Source organism: Paramacrobiotus metropolitanus, unplaced genomic scaffold, assembly GCF_019649055.1.
Source record: "Paramacrobiotus metropolitanus isolate TYO unplaced genomic scaffold, Prichtersi_v1.0 Parri_scaffold0000034, whole genome shotgun sequence".
Taxonomy (NCBI): domain Eukaryota; kingdom Metazoa; phylum Tardigrada; class Eutardigrada; order Parachela; family Macrobiotidae; genus Paramacrobiotus; species Paramacrobiotus metropolitanus.
Window position 1 is genome coordinate 745,321 of NW_026570254.1, and position 19,439 is coordinate 764,759.

The window sequence follows — 19,439 nt, forward strand, 5'->3', positions numbered from 1 at the left end:
TAAGAAGGTATATTTCGCTGGCCTATGGCCTAACAATAAGTTACAGAAATGGCCTACACCGTTTTGCGTCTACCTGTACACCCCGATGGGCAAATGTTTCAGTGATGACTGATGAGCGAATGCTTGTGAGTCAGATGTTGCGCATTGCCATTGTGCGGAATAATGTCTGTTGTTAACTGACAATTATCTTTGATCTAAAATTTTGTGTGATTATAACTGTGAGCAATTTCCTGTGTATTGCAGCTAGGTTCGGCGACCCGCAGGCAAAATGGTCTAGGAAATTAGGAATAGCATACAAATTCCGTCGAAAAAATCTTCAAACGTTGGCCCATCCGCTACAACTGTATACACTTTATTGTGTCCGCGGGGCTCGACATGCCACCACATATTATTGTTCGTTTCAGAGCGCAGCAAAGTTGTGAATAAGCACCTTACTACAAAAGTTATTTCATCAGCTGTTCAACGCATCTTTGGAAAACCAGATAATTTTTACTGTTATTTTGCTTTTTATCCACCTAACCATGGAGCAGCTCCGGAAACCGTTGGAAACGATGACATTACGTCTGTTTTTGGCGGCAAGGTCAGTACGAACATTACCAGTTTTTCGGTAAAAGTGGTCAAGTTATAGTTGTGAAAAACATGCTTGACGGTGCATCTTCTGGTGTGCAGGGATATGACATCCAAAGCCGGGGAACAGGGCAACGTTGTTATTTGCCCTTTCGCGGTGACCTCGGCCGTTACGATGCTGTATTACGCCTCAGAAGGAACATCAGCCAATCGGCAAATGGAGAATATTTTGCGTTTTGAGGATATGTTCGATGGACGGGCAGAGGCCAAAATGGTCTTGATGGCATTCCGTTGTGCCACAAAAATCCTGACAAAAATCAAAGAAATGGAAAGTCGACATGGCGCCGCTGATAACAAAGCGCGCGACTTTCACATGATTATCCATAATAAAATATTTGTCCAACAAGATATTGATTTACAAGCAGATTTTTTGTCTTCCATCGAACGGAATTTGATGATCAACGTGGAACGACTACAATTTAAGGACGATGTCGAGCTGGGAAAAGCGGAAATTGAGAAATGGCTGCGCCAGAAGCTGGCTAACCGGTTCTCGGCTCATATTCCGCACAATCTGATTGATCCGACGTACACTGGTCCGCGCGCAATAATCGCGTCGGCCGCGCATTTCCGCGGATCATGGGAGACTCCTTTCAATCCAGAAGCAAGCTATCGCGGATCTTTTAAACTCGATAGCGGCAAGAATAAAGACGTGTGGTTTATGAACATGAAAAATACTTTTCCATATGTTGAGGATGAGACTTTCGGCATCAAAATGATCGAAATTCCGTATTACGCCAACGGCGCCTCTCTGGTTTTAACGATACCGTCAAAACGCAGCACACCGTTAGCGGAGATGCTGCAAAAAGTCAGCAACAGCGTCTTCACCTCGCTACACATGGTACGAATGATCGCTTAAATATATTATATAAATACGAGTAGTGCAGATACCAATACCATAATGGTTGCAAACTGTAATTGCAGCGGCGCCGAATGAAATTAGTTGATCTGACGCTGCCAAGATTTTTTATTCACAACACCTTCGATCTTCGGACGCTGCTAAATCATGCCGGATTCAAAGAGATCCTGCACGATACAACAGAGTTGCTGAAGTTTTCCTCTGAGAAGAATCTCCGCATATCGGAGGGACTGCACAAATGCGCCATACGTATGTACTGGTACATTAACATTAACAGATTTGTTAGTAAAATCTAAATATGAATCAGCACACTTCTACGAATGGCTGCACATATATGTTTTTTATTTAGTGACTGACACGTACAATAATTAATATAACCGCTCACTCTATAGGGTAGTATAATACAGTATGTGCATACTTCTCCTAATATGGCGTAAATTAAATTTATGCCAATTAAGTCTTTTAACGTAATAATGCCTCGTTGCCTAAGAAAAGCAAATTAGTTTCAAAAGCAGTTAGAATTAAAGTAGTTAGTTGCTGTATCATTATGCAAATAACTGAATGTTGCTGTAATTATTATAAATGTGCAGAAGTTGACGAAGATGGAACTTTCCAATCCGACATTGATTACACGCAACAAGTGGACGACAGCAGCCCTGCACCGCCATCCAAGCAGCCCAATGAGCCGCTACCGAAAAAGATTACCGCTTCTTTACCGTTTTTTTCCAAAGGCAAGCCTCAGACAGCAACCGGTCCACAAGCCGAAGAATTCAAAGCAGACAGACCGTTTTTGGTTGCCGTAAGGCATAACAAAGCGGCACTTTTTGTGTTTTCCGGTTGTGTCATGTCTCCGTAAATGGTACGTAGAAAGCCCTGCGAAAATCGTGAATGCACCGTTATTAACCATACCCTTGTTGGAAGCTTACGAATACCGCCTGTGGCGTCAAGAAGAGTTTTAATTTTTGTACGAGTATAAGAAGTCCGGTGCACTGAAATTCTCATACTGATACCGCAAATTTCGATTAGCGGCTGGCCGGCTGCTGACATGAAACCGTGCTTTTTTTCACAGTCTTAACAAGCAAAAACGACGAGGATGGATGGCTTGTATGGTGTTCGTACAGTACCTTAACGGAAAAAATTATGTGTACACGGTTGTGATTCTAATTGTAAGCTTCTTATCATTAGTGCTCTGTAAATACAAAAGCAATAATAAATAAGCGCCATATGACTGCGCACGTCGTGTACATCAGTATACACTTACTCACCTTCAGTAATAAGGCATATTTTCCCGAACTGGGCATTTCTTCGAAAATTAAATTAGTTCACAATGCTTATTAGTTCAGTTAATGGTTTGGGGCACAATAACGCACTGCCGGAAGCCGAAACTCTGTGCAAATCTTAAGATTTTTTTAGAAACAGTAATTTGTTCTATTCACTTGTGTTGTACAGATATTCTGGCCATAAGCGCCACGTGTCCTTCCTCTCCCGGCTATGTAACGAACACAACTGCTGCCCTTAAACCATGAAATCTCGTTGGTTTATGGCTGCTGCGAAAACTGTGATGATCATTCTGCTAATAATTTATCATACCACAGGATTTGTGACTTCAAACACAGCACGTCGGTAGTCTGATGCGCCCGGTAGTGCAGCAGGATTACAGTACTTACCTACGGTATACTGCAGAATCGCCACTGTGTACGACGTTAACGAGGAAATTGTAAAATTAATATATTTCAGTCAAACAGATTGTTTAAAGGCATTTAGTTACGTACGCCATTGAAAATGGATTATTTGAGAAAGCCACTCGATGCCATGACTAGTAAGCTGTTTATTGCTGCTCGAGATCTGAAGCTGAAGGAGTCAAAATCCAACGAGGAAGAAAACACCATCATAAGCCCTTTTGCCGTAACGGCCGTAGCGGCGCTCCTGTACTACGGATCAAAAGGCGAGCCAGCACATCGGCAACTGGAATCGTTGCTGCGCTTTGGAGATTTATTCGAAGGCAACGATGACGCCAAAAATGTGTTAATGGCGTTCCGCGCGGCCATCAAAACACTAACAAAATTCCGCGACGGGAATGACCAGGAGGCCACTGAACAGGCGGAAGAACTGGCAGCTCAGTACTTTCAGATGGTTTTGGCTACGAAGATCATCGTCCAAAGCAGTGTTGATATCCAAAGGGAATTTGCGGATCTTATCAATCGCAATCTGAACATTGATATTGAGAAGCTGGAGCTGAATTTCAGTAAACACGAAGGCGAGAAGGCCATTGAATCGTGGCTGAAGGAGAAGATCGAGAGCCGATTCGATGTGTCGGTTCCCGAAGGCCTGATTGACGCCCAGTACAACGGACCGCGGGCCGTAATCGCCTCGGCCGCCCATTTTCGGGCCGGATGGGACACACCGTTTGAACGCAGTCGCACATTCTGGGGGCCTTTCCGATTGGACAACGGAAAGACCAAACAAGTGCAGTATATGAATATGCGCCAAACAGTTCCTTACTCTTGTGACGAACACGCCGGAATTAAAATGGTAGAGATCCCATTTTATCAGAACACCGCTTCATTGCTCCTAACAATCCCAACGAAAGCCAAATCCATTCAACAACTGACATCGATGCAGATAAACTGGAAACAGTTACACATGTACGGTAATACAGTAATTTGATCAGGTTAATTACTTAATTTATGTGAGTAATTTCTGTAGCGATATTAACGATGTATTCGAGAAACGCCGACATGGTTTTGGGGCATATGGCCAGCCTCGGCTCGGCCGCGGAGTCTCGTGGAAAACGTCAGAACATGCTCGGCCACCGGAAGGAGCGTATACGTGTTATCGCGAGCAGTGTCACCTGGTCCGTGGCCAGGTGACCCCCTGATTCGTGGTCAGGGGTCGAAGACACCTGATTCGTGGCCAGGTGATACCCTGATTCGTGGCCAGGGAGTGAGCTGGATCCTGATACGTGGCCAGGATGTTGCGGCTGCCTTCCGGTGCGGTTCTGTGCGTACCATAGCGAGAGAGCAGCGCGAGTGAGGAATGGCCTTTAATGAGTTTCACACTGGTGCTGCTATAACTAACGAAGTCAACAAGACAAGAGTTAATTGCTAAAGGGTTGGGAAGGCGGGTAACAGGAAAATTGCAACGTTAACTTTCAATGATCAACATCCAATTTTGACACACACGAAAAGTGAGGATAACAGGCAAAGGACTCGCACATGCCGAAAAACACCAATGCGATAAATACAACTAGGCCAGCGTGAGATAGAACTGACGGTTAGGTAGTCCGTAGGCAAAAAGGCAGTTTGCACACCGTCCGCACAGGAAAGGCAGGCGATTCGCTGGCACACATGCTGGTGCTACATTCCAGGAAGGAAGAGAAAATGCATCTGTCGGTTCGCTCAAAGTCCGGCGGCTAATCTTTAATGTCCTGTGCAGAAAGAGAGTAGCTCTTGCCGGCGTTTCTCTCGCATCGTTAAAACAAGTTAGCGATTAAACGCTAACTTCAATTAACGATGTATTCGAGAAACGCCGACATGGTTTTGGGGCATATGGCCAGCCTCGGCTCGGCCGCGGAGTCTCGTGGAAAACGTCAGAACATGCTCGGCCACCGGAAGGAGCGTATACGTGTTATCGCGAGCAGTGTCACCTGGTCCGTGGCCAGGTGACCCCCTGATTCGTGGTCAGGGGTCGAAGACACCTGATTCGTGGCCAGGTGATACCCTGATTCGTGGCCAGGGAGTGAGCTGGATCCTGATACGTGGCCAGGATGTTGCGGCTGCCTTCCGGTGCGGTTCTGTGCGTACCATAGCGAGAGAGCAGCGCGAGTGAGGGGAGCCCCAAACAAGAATGGTACGCGCAGACGTTGCGGGCGGATGTAACGCTTAAACGAGGACGATTTCCACCGTCCCCGTTCACATATGGCGTCAGCTGACAGGCCATCGGCGGCAGCCGAAGTGGCGCCGCCAATTCGAAAAGAATGGGATGAATAGCGGGCGCGGTCCTCCCCATCAGGAAGGGTCGTCTTCAGTGCCCGTGTAAGGTCAATCCGCGTGAGGAAGCGGCCGCTGCTAAGGATAAAAAATGGCAAATCAGAAGGCTGTCGATGCTGACGCTGCTGGGCATATGTGACACAGGCGCTGTGGATGATCGGAGCTTCGCAAGCTGTCAAAGACAGCGTAGCTCCCTTCTTTTGCTGGTCTGTTTTCGACTGCTTGATGGAAAGCTGCAGCATAGAGTCGTTCCAACGCACGTCTTGGAGCAGGAGAGTGGCAGACATCTCAAACATTGTCGGTGATGGCGATGTCAGTTCCGACACTCGCAGCAGGAAATGATGAGCCATCGTGAAAGCGGCCCAAATCATCTGTTGGTCGTATTGTGTGGGGAAGGTTAGATGTAATCGGCTTGGAAGGCGTCCCAACAACTGAAAAGTGACCGGAAGTCGTTGATCCGGTTGCGTTCCAGTCAGTCGGCGGGCGCCTGCCACAATCTGCTTCAGTCTGGGGTTGGCTGTGGGATCGGCCAATTTCTGCGATATGTGACGTCTGGCAACAGCGGCTACATACACATTTATAGTTGACGATGACGACTTCCGGTTGAACAAGTATGCCACATAATCTTCGACTGTTTCCGGAGTGGCTGGCCATGGTTGTTTCATTGCTGATCTGCAAAACTGCTCGAAACTTCGCTCTCCAATTGCGTAAGCTCTTCGGGTAGAAGTAGCCACTCCGGCGGCGAAAAGAGCGCCGGCGTCGAGGTTGTTATGGGAGGCTCCTTTCCGATGAGGAATGGTTTCAGCCGTGTAAGCAGATCCGGTACCGACATACCGTTGGCGTCCGCTGAAGGATGGAGCTGACGAAAACGTTGCAACTGGAATCGAGACAATGCGTCAGCAGTGCTATTATCAACGCCAGCGATGTGCGTAATTCTAATAATAAAATTAAACCGCGCCGTAACAAAGTGAATTCTGCGTATGAGCTCCATCACCGCTGGGTTCCTACAACTGCCAGCTGACCATGTCTGAGCTGTCGCTGTATTATCGCAATGAAAAAGCACTCGTTTTCCGCACAGCTGTTCATTCCAAATAACGCACGCTACATAGATTGGGTACATTTCCAGAAACGTTATCGGTGGGTTCACTTTTAGCAGCCAACCCGGCCACGCGCCCTGGAACCACTCATTACCGAGCGTGCCTCCAAAACCTATCGCTCCTGCCGCGTCAGTGTACAGATGTAGTACGCTTGCCGGTAACCATTCTGGTTGTACAAAGCCGGCCGTCCCGTTCCATGCCGGTAAGAACTCCCTCCACCACGCAACATCACGACGGAATCCCTCCGTCAGTGTAATCCGGTGATACAGCCGATTCACCTTGCAGCTCAGTTGAATCATGCGTCTCAAAAATATTCGGCTGGCCGGTATACATTTCGTCACAAATGACAGCTTACCAATCAAGCTCAAAAGTTCCCGTTTTGTGCATTGCGTACATGCGGAAAAGCTTTCGAGTAACTCTGTTAACTCTGCTAAACGAGCGGCCGATACAGATAAGGTAAAGCTTTCACTGTTGATCTCTACACCGAGAAATTCAATTACCGTAGCCGGACCCACCAACTTTTTCTCATTGATCGGAACACCCAAATACTTACACACTGACTGAACCTGCATTACTAACCGCCCACATGCCCAACTTGCTGCTTTACCGCACATGAAAAAATCGTCCAAAAAATGAAGAAACGTATCACTTCCCGTACACTTTTTGAATATCCACTCGAGCATGCGGGCAAAGGTGTCGAACAAATACGGGCCTGAACGTAAACCGAACGGGACTACTACATCATGGTAAAACTGCCCTTCCCATTCGTATCCCAGCAAATGCCAATCGCTCTGCCTGACTGGTAAATTACGAAATGCGCTCTCAATGTCTACTTTTGCCATTAACGATCCCCGCCCATGAAACATCACCATTTTAACTGCATCATCTACGCCTACGTAAGTTAGCGAATACTTATCTTTCGGAATAAAATCATTCACGCTCAGTCCGAATGGTTGCGACAGATCCATAATAACTCGATGGCCTGACGGTCGCTTCGGGCGCAGCCCAAGTGGATTCACAACAAAATTCGGATGTGGCTGCACTTTAAATGGACCCCTTGCATGATTGGCTTGCACCTCCTTCATGATCATTGCGGTGATGACCTGTGGATCTTGGAGTGCTGAACGTGCGTTTGCGGTAAACCGGCGTACTTGTGGGCCGTTATATCCGATTGCAAAGCCAAACCTGAAACCCTGCAATAGAAAACACACAGCCTCACGGTCATCATGCTCTACCAGTAATTCAGCGAGTCTCTCGTCGGAAACGGGCGTCGCCACCTCCGGCCTTGGCGTTAGTACTACTGGCAGGCTTATGCTGGGCTGAATCGTGCTCGTGGACGGTGTGGTCGGCCGCCCTGCATGTTCCACACAAGTGCTTGAAGCGGCAGTTCGAACCGTTGGTGCATCTCCCGTTGTTCCAGTTCCTGCACAAGTCTGGCGGGATGTGTCGAAAGGGCCGATCCCCCTTTGCGTCTTTCTGTCCCTGTGCAGTGATCTGGAGCTTTTTCGGGCAGTCCTGATCTGTATGGTCCGCAATGCTGCAGTCGCGACATAATGGCAGATGAGCGCGAAGCGGATGCCTGGCTATACAGCGGTCCAGCAAGTTTCGATCCAGCAGGTTCCACTGATCATGGTTAGTGACATCACGGATGCGGCAGGCACGAAAAGTCTTATCATACTCCAACCACACTGGCGGCAGGTAGACACCTGCCATTTCAGTCATAATCGTATGGTAAGAATCGAGCGGTTGCTGAAGAGCGGGATAGTAATAACTGCGCACACGGCGAAACACAATAAATGCTTCGTTCCACAGAGTGAACGAGGTAATCGTAATCTTCTTCGGCTTTGAATCAGAAAGAATAAAGTTTCCATCCCTAATCTCGAATTTAGCTTCTCCCTGAATCGGCGACATGATGGTATTTGCTCTAAGCAATTTATCTAAGTCAACGTTCACCGTAAGATCGTACAGTTCTTCAAGACATTTCTCACTGACAATTGGGAACCCAGCCGGCAACGGTGGCGGTTTCTTACTGTTACTCGCTCCGGTGCTGGTGGATGGCGCCGCCTGGGCCTCGTTGACCTTCTGAGTAAGCTGGACAAGCTGATTCTGCTGATTCATCATGAGCTGAAGCAGCATAGTCGTTTCCGTCGGTGGTGGCTGTGGAGGCTGTGGTGGTGGGGCCTCCGATGTCGACAAGACAGGGATGACGTCCGCATCCTTCTGCGCTAACAACGACTGCAAATGCTGCCTTGCCATGGCAATCTGAGAATCCAGATCTCCTGTGCTTCCCGCGCCAGTACTTCCACCAGATGCCGTCGGACGGGTAATAGGGTTCGCGCGCGCACGCGGACGGCCGCGAGCTGGCCGTGTCGCAGGCGGTCCCGGCGCATTGGATCTCCTACCGCGCCGTCCAGTCATGCTTTATGTGAAAACACAATGCTGACAACAACGATAACAGGAAAATTGCAACGTTAACTTTCAATGATCAACATCCAATTTTGACACACACGAAAAGTGAGGATAACAGGCAAAGGACTCGCACATGCCGAAAAACACCAATGCGATAAATACAACTAGGCCAGCGTGAGATAGAACTGACGGTTAGGTAGTCCGTAGGCAAAAGGCAGTTTGCACACCGTCCGCACAGGAAAGGCAGGCGATTCGCTGGCACACATGCTGGTGCTACATTCCAGGAAGGAAGAGAAAATGCATCTGTCGGTTCGCTCAAAGTCCGGCGGCTAATCTTTAATGTCCTGTGCAGAAAGAGAGTAGCTCTTGCCGGCGTTTCTCTCGCATCGTTAAAACAAGTTAGCGATTAAACGCTAACTTCAATTAACCATGTATGTGCTGAGCAAAATATTCTGTACTACAGGCAACGACGCATGAAACTGACGGATATTACGATTCCAAAATTTTTCATCGAATGCAGCTACGACATCAAAACACTGTTTAACAGTATCGGAATTCGGGATATTTTCTTGAGCGACACGGGACTTAACCAAATGACGCCTCAAGGTCTGAAAATTTCCGAAGGAATTCACAAATGCGCCATTCGTAAGTGCCGCTAACGTCTACTCTGCTTGAGAAAACTTGGAAATTTTGGTACTTTTTCATAGTACAGTAACTGAATTAGAATTAGAGCACAACCCACTCATCTTGTGTTTAAGCGATGTAAACTAAAAATAAAGAATCGAAAGTGTCTTCGTGATTACAGAAGTGGATGAAGACGGTACGTTTGCGTTCAAGAACACTCGCTACCGCGAAGTGCATTCTCGGGCAGCCGAAGCCGGCAGCGGAAACAGTCCGGGTACGCCCGGCACCGGCAGAAAAAGTGCCTTTGCATTTCTGAAAGCGTCTCCAAAGACCAGCCAGAAAGACAACAGCGGCCCGCCGGCCGAAGAATTCAAAGCAGACTATCCTTTCCTCATTTCTGTGCGTCACAACAAGAGCCATCTTTACTGCTTTGTTGGATGTGTTGCCAACCCATAACGTTAACTCGCACCGTACGAGTCTTTCGTATCATCTGGTTGAAAGAAGATAGTCTGCTCTTGAGCAGTGAAAACAATCCATTTTTCATTGTGCACCGGTGATAAAAATTTTCTACTCGCCAGAGTGTTCTGCCATCTTTTGATTTAAAGTCACAGCTAGCAATGTACAATATCGTCAATACGTACGGTGTTATAATGTCAGTCTAATCCAGCCTACTGTTGTACATTAATGAATCCGTATTAGTGAGCGTATCAGTTTACATATCATACCGTGTGCGTAGCAGTTAGCAAATCTGTCTGAAACAATTAGACTGAAAGATTTGAATCTGTCACTTCTGTTTTTTTGTCTCCATAGTTAATAAAAATATGTGACAATCTGACGCACATACATATGCCGGCTGCGGCACTTTGAAATTGTTGAAAAAATCAAAGCAGAACTGCTGAGTAAACTGTTGATAACTTTTCGTGTTGTCCGTTTGAAAAGGAAATGCGTAAACAGGTACTTTTATGTTTCTGAGGTAAAAGCTAGTTCAATGACGTTCGGAAATTTCGGTCAACACACGAGAAACTGTGAAAACCAACCACACAGTTATTAATGAGCAGTCCAGTCCAGACTATATCCGTATGCCGTAGAGAACGCTTACGTAAATGTGCGAGTTATGAAATAATTATAGTTGTATTTGTTGAAAGGAAATATGCTCATAGTGTGATTGCCGGTGTCTTAAGTTTATTATTGATACACGTTTTACTAATTTCACTGCATTATATTTTTGCTTTCAATACGCTGTGATGTGGTGGAACATATGATCCTGAAAAAATTTATTTTTATCAGATTTTATAGTAAGTTAAATCCATGTTCAGAGCTAAATTAACCTCAGCTCGCCATCTTGAAAATTTTGTTGTCTTGCTGTACTTCATGGAATCGCCGGTGATCCATGGATCGTGCCTCGGCCATTAACCAGCTATACGGGATATAATATTATTTCGTTCTGTTTCAGTAGTAACAATTATCATGTTTCATATACAACCAAAAAAATAATTTTTTATGCTAGCCATGATTTTGGTAAGTGCAATAAGCCATCAGCATTCATTTCTGAATCGTCTTAATTAATTTTTTCTGGTGATCTGTCTATAATCGATATTGGGAAATTAAACCACATAAATGGCTTTGCGTTGCCGCATGACATGGATCATTTTGTCGTGCAGTTTTGCTTTAATGTTAATCGTATTCATATCGTCGATAACACTCCTCACCGACTCCAGACAACGGTTTATCAATCTGATCCCGTTACAAGCCTTGCAGTTTTCAGAAAAAACTGCCAAGAATGAGCCGATGCATTATCACAACGGTAACGTTGCTGTGCTAATCACCGATGCGCCGCTTTCGCCGATGCGGATACTGAGCAATGTTTCCGCTGCGATAAATGCCGAATCAGACAGGCAAGTCATCTCGCCTTCGGCGAGTTCTACTTTACCCAGTTCGCATTCACAGGAAGAACACTTTAATCCAAAACTGCCGACAGATCAATTAGCAAGTGCTGTCGACGATTTAAAGCCGGTCCTGACATTGCTATATGACGACAACAAAGTTGCTCTGACTGATGAGGTAATACTCGCACTTATAAACATGACTGCATCCCTGACTGTAGATTTAGGCGTGTGTAAATGATGATACAGAATTTGTTTTACATTTTGATTATTTCCATACTACATGTATTATGTTGGCATTTAACATTAACTGCAATTTTAAGCCTGAATGTATACTTTTATTAAAAAGGGTTTGGACGATCTCAATCGTCAGGAACACCCCATGGACTCAGTACTGTCAAGTTATGTTGACCTTTCACCCGCCAACATTTTTGGTGTCACAATGGCACGACTGCGGCTACGAATTGGTCAGCATCTCTCACGGTCCACTTCTCACCAAATCACCACTTCACAAATCGTTTCCGAATATTCGAGAAAAAACCAAACCCCGTTGATGCTTGCGTGCAATTTCCAGAGCCAAGGCGGACTCGGCAACTGGATGTTCATGATTGCCTCGGCTTTCGGAATATCCCGAACGACCCATCGTGTTCCGGTGGTACTGTTCGATTATTCCTGGGCCAATCAACATTTCGCCAATTTTTCTTTGGAGCGATTAAACATGTCCACCTTTGTCGGAAGTGACGATCAGCAAGCGATCCAAAATGTTACGCTGCGTGAGATATCAGCTGGAAAATATACGCCCTCATTGACGAATATCTCAATAGATAAAAATGTTATTACTGACGGATATTTGCAATCGTGGAAATACTTCAACGCGTATCGTGACGATATCCGGTCGCTCTTTACTTTCAAAGAAGACGTCTACAATCGAACACTGAAAATTATTGAACCGTTATTTGATAATTATGTGCGTAATAGCTCGGCGGATTCACTGCCAACTTTAGTCGGCATTCACGTTCGTCGCGGTGACATGGCCACTAGCGTACAAGTAAAGTACGGACACCGACCGGCGTCCGAGGAATATCTCCTGCGAGCGGTCCTTCGATTCCACCAGGATTACGACTCGATTGTTTTTATAGTTGTTAGTAACGAAATTGATTACTGTCGGGAGTTGTTTACGGGTTTCCCCAATTTTCTCTTTGTGGAAAACAGTTCACCGGAAGTCGATATGGCATTGCTGACCTTAATGGATCACATTGTGCTGAGCGTTGGGACATTTGGTTGGTGGGGAGCCTACTTAAGCGATGCAAAACGTGTCTTTTACTTCAAAAATTGGCCAAGGAGCGGTAGCGAAATGGCTAGGCTATTTAATGTGGAGGATTATTTCATGCCATCATGGACGGCGTATATATGAAAACGTCCCTACGAGTATATCACGATTTGTCGCTGAGACGCGGACTCTTACGTATACGAATTTACGACGCAACGGTTTTTCAAGTATTACGAGTATCATCGCATTATCAGCGCATGTGTTCACATTGTAAAAAATTCTTATTTAACTTCACCGGTTAATTAATATTAAGAAGTTGATAGCACTGCTGAAATGTTCTCGATTTCAGCACAAATGCACTATTCGTTACTAATGTTCGGGTACTTATAACTAAATCATTCAAACGGAAATCTTAATACGTAAACAACGCCACTTTCACCGATACGGTTTTTAATTTGGATTGCCATAAATAAACTTGTACACGCAGCAGTCTGAACAAACAAATACCGAAAACTCCAGAACAAAACAGGCAAATATGGACGGGGAAAAATCAAAAATAAAATACATCCACCGGTTGGCAAAAGAATAAACTACAAAATACTCAAAAAATAAATTGAATCCAAAAATCCTGTCACCCAAAATAACTTATCCATTACGGTAATACAAGTTGCATCATAGCAGCAATAACTGTCTTTGAGAAAATATCGCAATCAAAAACATTTAAATTTATCACAGTCAAGTATTCAAATGCTTAACTCCATGAAAAAACCAGTCAACTTTGGTGGTCCACGCATCCACGAACGCTTCGTTCAGTTTTTCCACGAAGTAATTCATCGCTTCCTCGTCCGTTTTGTCTACAGCCAACGTATTACGTAAATACGCCACATCCTCCAGTGACTGCAGTTCTGGAATGCCGGTAGAGAGCATCATGGCAAAAAGTGTAATGAGCAAATTAGCGTTACGTCGCATTATCTTGTACGCATTGCAGCACAGCTGCTTGAATCGGCCGTACTCCGTTGTACGCTCTGGATACTCGGAACCCTTCGCAATTACATTAATAAAGTCGCGTGTCAAAACAAACGGCACCCGCTCACGAGTTATTCCGAATTTTTTTTTGAAATGGCCAAGAAAATGTCCAAAATCAATATGGAACATTTGACCGGATTCGGTCACCATGATGTTATCCGGATGCCGGTCGCCGATTCCCAGGATAAAAGTGGCCACGCAATATCCAGCACAAGAGGCGGTGAAATTATCCACAGCTCTCTCATATTGCGATGTACCTTGATTCATTTCTTTCAACCATTTAAAAACAGCAAAATTATCCACCTGCATAGTTGCTCGCATACCGCCCTTCTGTTTCTGAATGGCCATGACAGTTTTTGAATTACGCACGACTTCAATTACACCCATGTTCTTTCCTGAGGGAAGACATCCATAAGGTATCAATCTACGATACGGAAGAGGATTTGGTAAACCACTGCTTAAATAGCAGAAAGGTTAGGTTTTTATTGCAAGTGTAACGCTTTTCATAGTCGCCTTGGATGATTTTATTCTGCACGACAAAGTGCAAACCGACTAAACTTTTCACCAACCGTAAATTCAATCCTTCGGTCTGCCAGATATTGTCCATTAACGCCATAACCTGCAGCGTAAGCATATCTTGCCGGAGATCTATAAAGCAAAAGATTTGTTGGATTGTCCAGTACGCCCGTACGAACGTACCCCATGGCTGGTGTACCTCACAAAACAAAACCGAATTTAATACTTACCATCACCATTTTTGAAGATAATGGCATGTTTAGTGTAAAACAAATCTGCCAAGGGATCCGGATTGTGCCACACAAGCCACAACGGACGTTTCGCAGATCCGAGAACTTTGAACTCCGCGGCACTAAAATTTTTTCCGGTGAAATTCAAACTGGCCACCGTAAGATACACCTTTTTCACAGCCACGGCTTACATTAAATCGCCTAGTGTGTCGTCGCAGTCAAGCGGGGATGGAAAACACTGGAGGCAGGCGATATTTTCATCTACTTTCAACTGTTCCATAACGTATTTCTGCGGGAACAGAGTGAATTATAAACGTTACGATGGATATCTCTATGCGGCACAGTACCTTTCCTTCCTCGCCTTGCACCACAGCCGTACTGAGATCCCGTAGTTTATTCAAGGCAGCCACTTGCCGACAGAGTGCTTTGGTGTAAGCGCCACTACCACGGCACAGCGCTTCAAGAATGCAACCAAATCTTTGAAAAACAAAGTTGTCGTGCATTTCGGCCCTAAAACAAACAATTACTTTGCAAAAAATAAGCGCTAATCAGACTAAATTTAATGCAGAAGCAATCTTAAAAAATGCGTGATTAACGAGGACTGCAAGTTAACTCTCATGGACCTTAATACTGACGGAGCGAAGAAGACTCAAGTAGTCATAGTATTATTGAGGGTGCTCACTTCAACAACCAAAACAGCAGCTGCCCAATACGCCTGTTCTGAAGCCCCCGACGAAGGAGAAATTCGGCGATGGGGGAACTGAGATACTGCTCGTATTTCAACACCTAAAGACCGAACAGCTAAATTGGCATTCTTCTCTGGCCTTAGCTGTTTCATCTGCGCTTCGTCGGACTAAAACTGACTTGAGCAAGAGGCAGGAGATAACGCTCCAATTCTGAGTCCGTACACCCACGGTCCAAAGATCGTATGGCAAACTTTCTGATCTCAGAATCGGGATATTTACAGTCCAGGAGTTCAAGGGCAACTACTGGTGGTACAAATGGCCACTGGGTTAACAGAGCATACAACTACAAAATACAACAACATTCAATGGCATAATTATTACTTAAACAACAATCGGCAAAGAAATTCCTTACCTCTCCCACTTCTGAACGATTCGACCAACGCACCGCACTTAGTAACTTTGGAAGACACTCTGGAACTTCCGGGCAATTTTTTCTATTGTTTATTGACAGAATAATTTTAAAAACAGAGCGAATCACACCGGCAGTAGACATACCGACAACGCCATAACATCTCCTTTTCCTGTTCGCTCAGGTCATACAGCGGATCCTTTTTCGCCAGTAATCGAAGGGCTTGGAGTTCATCCGCGTTAAGATTCTCCACCTACATAAATCACATGATTTTCTTCGCAACAGCGCAAAGCGAATGCAGCTTACGGGCTGAAAAGGGCAAACATAACGGATCAAACGGTGGAAATGGAGGTACGTGCGCGTCAAAATACCTCGCAGAAATATAAAATAACAAACACATACCAGTCGACGCTACTATATGTACTTCATTCGAAATTGCGTTTATGTTAAAGTGCTGCATAGAAATGAAAATACGAATTCAAAATTTTTGAACTACAACGTGTAAAGGGAATATTGTACGTCAACTTCTGTACGAACATTTTCCGGTGGAAAAACTTCGGTTGGCGTTCCAGCACAAGCTAATACGGCTGCGTGCAACGGGTATACCAAAGCAGCTTGTTCAAAACGCAAGGTCAAATATCCATAATCTTTATTGGCATTTGAACCCGTCACACCACAGGGATTAAGAATATGCGTAAAGTCCCGGGAGGTGGGAAATAATCCTATGGTAAGCTGATCGTTTAGCAATTCTCCCCGGCAATTGAACACGTTTATGTTAGCATATGCTAACGCAACATAATCCTGCAATTATCGCGTCATGAACTGCAAAAACTATATACGCTTCTACAAACCAAAAGCCATTAAGGAAACAACAATCCCTACCATTTGCTCTTTTTTCGGGCGAGACAACGACGCAGAGCGTCCAACAGCAGCGGAGGGCGCTGCTAAGGTGTTTCCTACTTCGGCGCCTCTGTCCTTCCGTTTGCGTGGTAGAGTGGCACAAACAGCAATGCACAATTTGGCAGCCTGGGGAATATCGCTGATTTTGATGTCAAAGTTCAACGGATCTTTCCAGCGGGGATCGTTAAAAGGCTTCTGCTCCGTATCAAGAGCTGGGCAGAGAGGTTCCGTTCCCCAATATAAGCCAGCTCGCACGAACAGCTGACAATGGAAAAGGTTATTCACAAACAATATGAGAATATTGATCCGGAAAAATAGAAGCGGCTAATTTTCGAAGACCCATTATCAATCTTAAGTATCTGACTATCAATTACCTTTTCGCCCGTTCCGGCAAGCTTCATCACACCAGTAGGTTTCACGGAGAATTTTCTATCACAATGCCACGTAGAATTTTGCGTTTTCACGACGGGCACCGGAAGTGGTCTACGTGCAATGCTGGGCAGGGAAACTGGAGATGGGTCCAGGGCATTCAAAAGATCCTCCCTCCAGACTAACGTCAACTTGATTGCTCGCTTGTAGACAAGATTATTTCTAATATACTGAACAAAAAAACATCACATAGCAAATTTTTCGCGCAATTTAATAATGAGTTTCAACAGCAAAAGCAACTGCCCGTTTGCATACCTTATACTGAATGAAAGGGCTGCCTCGTAAGAAGAACGACTCTCGACCACACACTTTCAGCACATAATTCTCGTAATTGCGTTCGGCGTAAGTTCTCATGGACGGTAGCGCGTTGGGGTCGGCCAGCTCGTGCAGCCCTTCCTGCAGACAGCGGAAAACCACATCGCTGGGCATATCGCGGTAACTCACTCGGATACGCAGAGAGGTGCGCCGTTTGGAGATCGGAGGCAGCAAAAAAATTTCCACATCTGCATAAAATCCACAATGAGGAGAAATAATCGCATAAATTTTACCACAGAGTATAAAATGAGGAGGATAAAATGTTTACATTAATAAACCATCAGGAACGACAAATACTGCCCATGTATCAACGTAAATTGTTAGCACTGTACAATATTGTACTACTTACTGGTTAGTGTGTACTTTAAAGTTCAAAACGCTAAACAGAAAATCCTCCTTCAAGGGAAATATATTACATACCCCCTTCAAGGGAATTTTTCATGTCTTTATTAAATGTTTCTTCGCTTTCTAGTTGCGAAGGGTAAAAATATGAGGCAAGCGCTTTCTTTCCTCCCATTTCGCGAAATTCCGAAATTTCTTTGGTAACGTTCAGAAGTGTTCGCCGATACTCCACGGCTTCCTGCTCGTTCCATGCATTGAAATCTGCTATATTTATCCCACAAACTTCACCTACAAGACAGCAAAACCGCTCGTTAATACACAATCCGGATCCTTGCATTTGCCGATTAACATATGACATATGCACTGAACTGGAAAGCACAAGACAAACATCAGGCAACAAAATTAATAATGGATTTAAATGCGAAGAAAAACTCGAAATTAATAAAAGGAGACGCGAAAACTAAGTTCTTCTAATTATTAAAATCAAAAGACGTCAAATCGGCCTAACTGTCTTATAATTTCCAGCACACACTGCAAAGTACGAGTTCCAATTGGAATAACTATGTTGCTTTTGCAAGTGCAGCATACCGATTTCGTTGCTGGCTTTTTTCTCTTCGCGATTCCCTTCGACTTCCTTTAACTGCAGTGCAGGCAAGAATAATCTCAAATCAGTCAACTGACGAGATTCATCGAAAAACTCCTGACGGAAAGGCGCATCGGTGGTGATGCCCACAAATATGTAATCCGTGAATTCATCTAAGAGATAATGTAGTGGACTTCTCTGAGCTTCTTTCCACAGCTGTGTTTTCAAGTGCGCCAGTGTCGTATGGCGCTCGACGGCCAGGGAGAGGTATATTCCATTTGGCAGGAGACAATCCAACTGATCTGGACTTCCAAGTTGTTCTCTATGCCATGGCGCGTAGGCTACGGCCATTGCAGATTGCTTTCTCCTCCGGGCCGAAAACGGCCTTCCAACTAAAGGTACAGTTTCAATATGGCAACTTGCAATACAAGTGCTTGTATTCAAAGATTGCACAACAAATCCAAAACCCACGCAGATCACTGTAACGATGCACAACACATCGCCACCGAGCTGCAAAAGGTGTCATCATAAGAAAGTTGAAAGCTAAAAGCTTATTACAGGTAATAGGTATGTAGTACTATGTACTATCATGATGGCAGATCCATTCCAATACTTGAACGTATCTCACTGTAAGTAAAAATGAACGAAAAACAGTCAATCGTTCATAAATATCCGCTTTTGTTAAGGTTGACAAGTAACTAATAATTAATTATCTGCAAAGATTTTGGGTAAAGACTGTAAAGTGTTGTTGTTGGGAATTTTGATGACGCGCTCCGCTCACCAATCAGCTGCTGCATGTAACCCGGTGCTAACAGTGTTGTTTTAGGGTCTGGTCACTCTGGTGTTGTTACATCTGTACAAAACAGTTTGCTGAACAATAATGTAAATTTGCTGAACAATTACTTATGTACCATAGCTGGCTATCTGGGCGCATTTCTAACTTCGTCTTCAGTTTACGGTTAACAACTTAACATCTTAATTTAACAACTTACTGTTGCGTTCCGGGAAAATTTTGAAATTCTGCTTGTTGAAGAACAGCTATCGCTTCTACGTTATAAGTGTAACGGAGGTGTTATCGGCATGAAGATTTAATTTAGCAAAACTTGGAAGCGCAGTAGTTGTAACTTAACAGACCAGGGCAGCTAAAGCGGCCAACTGCAGTGCAGTCAGTTTGAAATTTCATTTTTGAAAATTTATAATTGGCCATAACATCGCGGTGCGTGAGTGGGCATTTGCCCCTAAGGAGCT

General features: G+C 44.8%; 5 protein-coding genes across 13 annotated transcripts; 3 read left to right on the forward strand and 2 right to left on the reverse strand.

The window, feature by feature from the left end:
• Positions 1-301: 301 nt before the first annotated feature.
• Positions 302-2,719, forward strand: LOC129589397 (leukocyte elastase inhibitor-like). Its single transcript, XM_055484155.1, has 4 exons — positions 302-580; positions 670-1,465; positions 1,549-1,732; positions 2,074-2,719. Exons 1-4 carry the CDS (start codon positions 522-524, stop codon positions 2,337-2,339), a joined length of 1,305 nt encoding a protein of 434 aa, XP_055340130.1. The 5' UTR covers positions 302-521; the 3' UTR covers positions 2,340-2,719.
• Positions 2,720-2,909: 190 nt separating this feature from the next.
• LOC129589396 (serpin B3-like) lies at positions 2,910-10,105 on the forward strand. 2 transcript variants are annotated; one of them, XM_055484153.1, is made up of 3 exons: positions 2,919-4,128; positions 9,442-9,623; positions 9,784-10,105. In XM_055484153.1, the coding sequence occupies exons 1-3, from the start codon at positions 3,266-3,268 to the stop codon at positions 10,056-10,058; spliced, it is 1,320 nt and encodes a 439-aa protein (XP_055340128.1). In that variant the 5' UTR covers positions 2,919-3,265; the 3' UTR covers positions 10,059-10,105. The 2 variants fall into 2 exon arrangements, with proteins under 2 accessions (XP_055340129.1, XP_055340128.1); XM_055484154.1 differs by lacking the exons at positions 9,442-9,623; positions 9,784-10,105 and adding an exon at positions 4,190-9,170 and having other exon boundaries at positions 2,910-4,128.
• Positions 4,213-9,190, reverse strand: LOC129589395 (uncharacterized). Of its 8 annotated transcripts, none has more exons than XR_008690592.1 (2): positions 6,046-9,165; positions 4,213-4,910 (listed from the first exon to the last, which is right to left on the reverse strand). XR_008690592.1 is itself a non-coding variant. In XM_055484151.1 (2 exons), the coding sequence occupies exon 1, from the start codon at positions 8,985-8,987 to the stop codon at positions 7,812-7,814; it is 1,176 nt and encodes a 391-aa protein (XP_055340126.1). In that variant the 5' UTR covers positions 8,988-9,188; the 3' UTR covers positions 4,213-4,910; positions 7,805-7,811. The 8 variants fall into 8 exon arrangements, 3 of the variants coding, with proteins under 3 accessions (XP_055340126.1, XP_055340125.1, XP_055340127.1); XR_008690591.1 differs by having other exon boundaries at positions 5,733-9,165; XR_008690589.1 differs by having other exon boundaries at positions 5,345-9,165.
• Positions 10,106-10,732: 627 nt separating the features above from the next.
• Positions 10,733-13,224, forward strand: LOC129589337 (galactoside alpha-(1,2)-fucosyltransferase 2-like). The gene is made up of 2 exons (XM_055484049.1): positions 10,733-11,663; positions 11,835-13,224. Exons 1-2 carry the CDS (start codon positions 11,220-11,222, stop codon positions 12,897-12,899), a joined length of 1,509 nt encoding a protein of 502 aa, XP_055340024.1. The 5' UTR covers positions 10,733-11,219; the 3' UTR covers positions 12,900-13,224.
• LOC129589336 (phosphatidylinositol 4,5-bisphosphate 3-kinase catalytic subunit alpha isoform-like) lies at positions 13,195-18,947 on the reverse strand. The gene is made up of 15 exons (XM_055484047.1): positions 18,197-18,947; positions 17,687-17,896; positions 17,207-17,454; positions 16,897-17,121; positions 16,505-16,783; positions 16,160-16,423; positions 15,769-15,875; positions 15,626-15,707; positions 15,392-15,556; positions 15,210-15,313; positions 14,875-15,037; positions 14,719-14,816; positions 14,528-14,649; positions 14,351-14,429; positions 13,195-14,205 (listed from the first exon to the last, which is right to left on the reverse strand). The coding sequence occupies exons 1-15, from the start codon at positions 18,540-18,542 to the stop codon at positions 13,491-13,493; spliced, it is 3,207 nt and encodes a 1,068-aa protein (XP_055340022.1). The 5' UTR covers positions 18,543-18,947; the 3' UTR covers positions 13,195-13,490.
• Positions 18,948-19,439: the final 492 nt, after the last annotated feature.

What these genes read in the sequence shown, in the direction of transcription:
- LOC129589396 (XM_055484153.1), top strand. Translation starts at nt 3,266, where the DNA reads ATGGATTATTTGAGAAAGCCACTCGATGCCATGACTAGTAAGCTGTTT. An exon ending in AACTGGAAACAGTTACACAT is followed by an intron (nt 4,129 to 9,441) that starts GTACGGTAATAC and finishes TCTGTACTACAG; the next exon opens with GCAACGACGCATGAAACTGA. An exon ending in AATTCACAAATGCGCCATTC is followed by an intron (nt 9,624 to 9,783) that starts GTAAGTGCCGCT and finishes TCGTGATTACAG; the next exon opens with AAGTGGATGAAGACGGTACG.
- LOC129589395 (XM_055484150.1), bottom strand. Translation starts at nt 7,660, where the DNA reads ATGATCATGAAGGAGGTGCAAGCCAATCATGCAAGGGGTCCATTTAAA.
- LOC129589397 (XM_055484155.1), top strand. Translation starts at nt 522, where the DNA reads ATGGAGCAGCTCCGGAAACCGTTGGAAACGATGACATTACGTCTGTTT. An exon ending in TCTTCACCTCGCTACACATG is followed by an intron (nt 1,466 to 1,548) that starts GTACGAATGATC and finishes CTGTAATTGCAG; the next exon opens with CGGCGCCGAATGAAATTAGT. An exon ending in ACTGCACAAATGCGCCATAC is followed by an intron (nt 1,733 to 2,073) that starts GTATGTACTGGT and finishes ATAAATGTGCAG; the next exon opens with AAGTTGACGAAGATGGAACT.
- LOC129589337 (XM_055484049.1), top strand. Translation starts at nt 11,220, where the DNA reads ATGGCTTTGCGTTGCCGCATGACATGGATCATTTTGTCGTGCAGTTTT. An exon ending in AAGTTGCTCTGACTGATGAG is followed by an intron (nt 11,664 to 11,834) that starts GTAATACTCGCA and finishes TTTATTAAAAAG; the next exon opens with GGTTTGGACGATCTCAATCG.
- LOC129589336 (XM_055484047.1), bottom strand. Translation starts at nt 18,542, where the DNA reads ATGGCCGTAGCCTACGCGCCATGGCATAGAGAACAACTTGGAAGTCCA. An exon ending in GAAAAATTCCCTTGAAGGGG is followed by an intron (nt 17,455 to 17,686) that starts GTATGTAATATA and finishes GATTTTATGCAG; the next exon opens with ATGTGGAAATTTTTTTGCTG. An exon ending in TTGCCGGAACGGGCGAAAAG is followed by an intron (nt 16,784 to 16,896) that starts GTAATTGATAGT and finishes TTCCATTGTCAG; the next exon opens with CTGTTCGTGCGAGCTGGCTT.